The 6,000-nt window shown below is 44.8% G+C and overlaps 1 protein-coding gene across 8 annotated transcripts in view; it reads left to right on the top strand.

Annotated features, from left to right (window-relative positions):
* The window catches only part of HOXB3 (homeobox B3), an 84,466-nt gene extending 78,709 nt beyond the window's left edge, over nt 1-5,757 (top strand). For all 8 annotated transcript variants that reach the window (XM_080979436.1, XM_080979433.1, XM_080979439.1 and 5 more), the window contains one exon: nt 4,970-5,757. In XM_080979436.1, the coding sequence (XP_080835562.1) occupies nt 4,970-5,742 (773 nt within the window). In that variant the 3' untranslated portion in view covers nt 5,743-5,757. The remainder of the gene's footprint in view (nt 1-4,969) is intronic.
* The last annotated feature ends 243 nt before the right edge of the window (nt 5,758-6,000 follow it).

Genomic DNA, 6,000 nt, shown 5'->3' on the forward strand with positions numbered 1-6,000 from the left:
CACTCTGCTTCTATGCCAGGTGAAATTGGCTCGCATGGATGCCAGTTGCTGAACTCAGGGCTAGTCTACATATGCAGCAGAGAGATGTGGCGAAGATAGAGTTGTGCCACTTTGGGCTACAGGTGGGAGGAACATTTTGGAAGGTTTTCTGCGCTTGTTTTTTTAAAACTGCACAGAATTAAAAGCAGGTGGAGGAGAAAGATTCTAGCCTTCCTTTCTTCCTTGCAATGAGTTGTTGTTGTTGTTGTTGTTGACCTAAAGTCTGATCCCTGGCTTGCATGCTGAAGTGTTGCAGTCTGTTCCATCACCTCAGGACTCTGCCATCTCCTTCCTACTCTCGGTCCCTTGCAAAGTCTGGTTGTCATTGGCTCAATGCCTGGTTTTTATCCCTGACAAAATGTGTTTTCATCAAAGCCCAAGAAGTGTGATGTTCTCCATTTTATATCTCATTGGCTTAGCATGGATGCTCACTAATACCAGCCAGAGAGTAACTGATTTGTTGCAGTGCTAAAGGCTACTGTTATACCATACTCAGGCAAAATGGCTTTTTTTCTGTCTCTCTTGATATTTTGATGAAAGACGTATTAAAGACAGCAGGTTTTATATAGGACAAAACAGCTGCATGAGTCTGGATGCCATCCTTAGGATATATATGTCAGAATTCTATGGATATTAACTTGGAAAGAAGTGTGAGTGACTTCAGTGGAACCTACTTCTAAGCAAACTTAGGATATGGCTCTTATTTGGGAATTGATTCATTTGTCCTGCTTGTGAGTTCCCCACAGGAATCTGACTGGCCACTGTTGTAGGGATGAGTATGGAAAATAAAAGAGGATATATTTCTTAGATATTATCCTTTGTGAGTTTGGCAGAGTACATCCCTTTGTCAGCAAAAAATAAGGAAGCTAGCTTTAGCCTTTTAATTTAAGTAATTCAGGATGCTTTACTGCAGACTGGATTTCCTGTTATTTCCCCCCTTTCTTCTTCTTAAAACAATAAACATGCAAAACAGTAAGTAAAGATAGATTTACTCACTCAGTTTCACAGTAGCAGTCTTGAGGCAGGCTTAAAATGTAGCTACAGACATATATTATAGTTTAGATTAGACTTGGAATCTGAGCTGTGATTCAGACTCAGCACGTCTTACATCCCTAGTCACTGATGAAGCATCAAAGGGAAGAGATCAGATAACAGAGATCAGAGAGAGAGAGAGAGAGAAAGTTGTCCCCCTTTACCTGGCTGGACACATTGGGAGTGGCTCTCACAGGGAGAATTTCCTGTAGACTCTGAGATCCAACTTCCTCTGTCTGTGTGCCTTTCTAGCAATCAGAAGTTGTTGGTTTTGACTGCCTTATTTTAGATATCCCACAACTGTGAGAAGAGAATGCTGGACCACACAGTCCACTCTTCCAGAGTGAAAAGGAATTGTTATATTGGACTATCTTAACCAGTTTTCCATGCAAAGTTCCTGTGCATAACATGCTCTAGTAGTGAAATGGGTGCAGTGTATACCATGCAATTTGTGTGCACAATTTGTATAAAACAAAGTGTTGCCATTGCACAAAATGCACAGAACTGAATTAGTGCCTGAATTAAGGCTGCAGCCAATTTGAAGTATAATTTGGGCCTACAAAGAAGCTATATTGTTTTGGTTGTTACATAGTTTGCAAACTCACAACCTCTTTTTATTCATGAGTAAATCTTATACTGTGGCTCTGGGGCTGACGAAATTTGCCTATATCATCTGTGCGGAAGGAAAAAGCATTTAAGGAGACAAGCAGATATCAAGCATTCTGAAGCTGATCTGCCTTAGACAAGTTGCCAATGATAAACAGAACAATTCAAAGCAAATAAGTGATGTTTCTGACTGTGAAATGCACTTACGGTACCTGGAAACAGACAAGCGCTCAGGAGTTCTAAGTAAATGCCCCATTTCTCATGGAAATCAATAAGAGCTTGGTAAGTTGTGAGTACCTTCTCCCATTGATTTCAATGAGAACTAAGACTGCAATACTAACCACACTTACCTTGGAGTAAGCCCCATTTAATTCAATAGGGTTTTCTTCTGAGTAGGCCAGTTTAGGATTGCATTCTCTGTGCAACTAACTTTGTGTGGATCCAGCCCACTTTCTTTAAAATCACAGTGCATTCAAAGTTTCACTGATTCCCACATGCATGCACACCAGTTGATAACACATCACTGCATGCCTTACTCCTGAATGTGAAAACACATTTCTTAAGGAAGTACAGTACCGTTGATGAGATTATATGAAATCCCAGCTTCTGATCTACAAAGATTGTTTCATACACCATGTTGCAATCACTGGATGATGAACACATGAATTTCTCCCAGCTTCTACTGTTCCCCTTCCGAGTACAGTGGTACCTCGGGTTAAGAACTTAATTCGTTCTGGAGGTCCATTCTTAACCTGAAACTGTTCTTAACCTGAGGTACCACTTTAGCTAATAGGGTCTCCTGCTGCCTCCGCACGATTTCTGTTCTCATCCTGAAGCAAAGTTCTTAACCCGAGGTTAGCAGACCCTGGGTTAGCAGACCCTGGGTTAGCAGAGTCTGTAACCTGAAGCGTCTGTAACCTGAGGTACCACTGTAAAAGATAGAAGAATCTTTCTGCCACTTATAAAACATATCCCTTAAAATATTACATTTCCACATTTCTTCTCAATGTTCAAAAAGTTGTTAGCATTCTTTACTGTGGGAATGTTAAGGAAGGTAGGAGAGGATATATTGTTTTGATATTACAATCATGCTAGTGAATAAACAGCAGAGAACATTCCCTTTGCAACTTATTAGAAGCCAGTTGATGATTTGTTAGAATCTTTTAATTAAGCAGTCCAGTCTGGCTCGTCAAGTCTGGCTTGTTTCTGGTATGTGTCTCCTTTATTTCCCTTTTAAAATAATAACAACACAACACAGTCTTCTTTAAAAGTAAGAATAAAGTTTTACTCACATCCAGTTCACAGCAGTAATCTGAAGGCAGGCTTTATCTTGTGGTTACAGTAAAAATAAGTCTGAGCTACATCTCAGACTTTCTGCTTGTGGGCTACATCCTATGTGACGTTTGAGTCATGCGCTGGCTAAGAGCCAGGAGAGTGAGAGTCCTAGAGTAAGAAAGTAAGAGTCCAAGAGAGAGATGGTTGTGTGACCAGCCCTTTAATCTGGTCAGCTAGGGTCACGCCCATCTACCTGGTCACACACAGGGGGAGGAAGCTCCAGAGCAGGTATGACAGGAAGTCCTCCCTGTCTGGAGCCACATTCCCCTGTGAGTCCATTCTAGGCAACAGGGAAATGTTGTACTTGACTGCTCTAGTAATAATGCATCCCACATTTATAGTCCTGTGAATGTCACAAACATCATGTAGTCAATACAGACCTAAGTTGCTAAATGAGCAATGAACCACAATACATGCATGTAGATATATCTTAGAGGTACAGGAACACACACACATAAATAACAGATACAGACATCTTTGGGTATATTTATCTTATATGCAGTTCTCTCAAAAAAAAGTTGAAAAGTACACATGCAGTAGAATGAGGTGGTACTTCTGAGGTAGTAAAATGGACTGCCCTACTTCAGAAAATGTGTGATTTTTGTACATTTTTTTTGCAACTGTTTGCATACATAATCTTCATGCATGCCAAGAACTAGCATAGTAATGGGCAGAATGGGCTAGAACCTTCAACACATTTTTTTCCTGTACAGTGGTACCTCGGATTACAGACGCTTCAGGTTACAGACGCTTCAGGTTACAGATTCTGCTAACTCAGAAATAGTACCTTGGGTTAAGAACTTTGCTTCAGGATGAGAACAGAAATTGCGCAGCGGCAGTGGGAGGCCCCATTAGCTAAAGTAGTACCTCAGGTTAAGAACAGTTCCAGGTTAAGAATGGACCTCCGGAACGAATTAAGTTCTTAAACCGAGGCACCACTGTAGTGAGTTTCCTTGAAGGCAATTAACCATAAATGGCACTCCAAACTGCAGTCTGCAGTTGCAAAAGTTGATGTAGTTGCATTACATCAAGACTCTACCACTACATTGAACTAGGCCTGTGCTCCACTGATTTACACTTGATTTTACTTCCTTCAGTTAGGCTGCAATCCACAGCAGTGGACTCAGATGCAAAACTCCCCCCTCCCAGGAATGCGTTTCCCTTTTAAAAAGGAGATGTATTGGGATTCTGGTCTATATGAAAAGGATGAATCCTGCCCCTGAAAGCTTTTAATCCCCCCAACTCTGATGTGTAGAAGTTGGTTTTAGTTAGTGATGGAAAAAGGCCCTCTGCACATGCTCAGAGGCACTCTGTTATTTATCCAATGTTTGGCGTAGGAAAGTGGTTCCAAATTTCAGTTTTGGTTGTAGGAACACACGGAGCACAACCCAGCAGGCAGTTCACAGACCTCCATTGCAGTGAAAGAAAGCTTGCACCAGAGACCTGCCCACTAGACTGAGCATAGTGTGTGTGTGTGTGTGTGTGTAAGAGAGATAGAGAAGCTTATTGGTAAGCATATACTGACATTTGTGCTTTACACACGTATGTAGAAGGGTGCATGTGCCTTTGTGGGCTTGTTTAAATCACGCAGAATAACAAGGACACGGACACTGCAGGCCTGTGTACAGGAGCGCCTGATTAATTTTGCTTTCCAAACACTGCCCACTTGCCAGGCGTAATTTCCTTTGAAAGGGTCTGCTTCAAAATAATCGACTCCCAAATAAATAGCCTCGGATTCCTTTTCTGCATGACATGATCAAATTTTCATAAAGCGAGGGGGCAGCTTTGGAGAACAGAACTCTTAATAAATGACATGATTATGGAGTGGGGGAAATGGAAGGAGGAGGGGAGGCTGCAAGTCTTCTCGCCTGTTGGAGGATTTATTAAGAGGCCTGTGCATTCAATTTTCTGCATGTAAGTAATTATCTCTGATTTCATTTCCCGACCTCCTCTCCAGAAAGCTGCAGCGGCGAGAAAAGCCCTCCGGGCAACTCGGCTTCCAAGAGAGCCCGCACGGCCTACACCAGCGCCCAGCTCGTCGAGCTGGAGAAGGAATTCCATTTCAACCGATACCTGTGCCGGCCCCGACGGGTGGAGATGGCAAACTTGTTGAACCTCAGCGAGAGGCAGATCAAGATCTGGTTCCAGAACCGGAGAATGAAGTACAAGAAGGATCAGAAGTCGAAAGGTTTGGGCTCTTCATCCGGGGGCCCATCCCCGACGGGGAGCCCCCCGCAAGCCATGCAGTCCTCGGCGGGCTTCCTGGGCGCCCTGCACCCCATGACCTCGAACTACGACGCCCCGTCTCCGCCCTCCTTCAGCAAACCCCACCAGAATGCCTACGCCATGCCCACTGCCTACCAAAACCCCATCAAAAGCTGCCCCACCCAACAGAAGTACGCCAACACGGCGCCGCCGGAGTACGACCCGCACGTCTTACAGGGTAATGGGGGAGGCGGATACGGGCCCCCCAATATGCAAGGCAGCCCCGTGTACGTGGGCGGGAACTACGTGGACTCCATGCCCAACTCCGCCCCGTCGCTATACGGGCTGAACCCCCTCCAGCATCACCAGCCAGCCAGCATGGAGTACAACGGGGGCCCCCCTCAAATGGGCTCCAACCAGCACCATGGACCTTGCGAGTCCCACCCGACTTACACAGACCTTTCCACCCACCACGCTTCGACTCAGGGTAGAATCCAAGAGGCGCCCAAACTGACCCATCTGTGATGAGGAGGGGCCAGATCGGGTGGGGGGTGGGAGTTAACAGACAACTGGGACGTGGCGGGGGTGGCTGGGTGGGGTGGATCGGTTTGTTGGTTGTGTTGGTGAGCTCTCGCTCTATCTTAAAGAAACAAACAAACAAAAAGTATTTGTGTTGAAACCCTTTAGATGCGCCCTGCAAATCGGAAGGGTTACCTCCTGCCTCTTCCTTCCTTCTGCCCCAGCCTACTGTGGTCCCCCACACCCTGCAAGAGGAGCAGGCGG

The sequence above is a fragment of the Podarcis pityusensis genome (genome assembly GCF_964106645.2).
Source record: "Podarcis pityusensis genome assembly, chromosome: 13".
Classification (NCBI taxonomy): Eukaryota; Metazoa; Chordata; class Lepidosauria; order Squamata; family Lacertidae; genus Podarcis; species Podarcis pityusensis.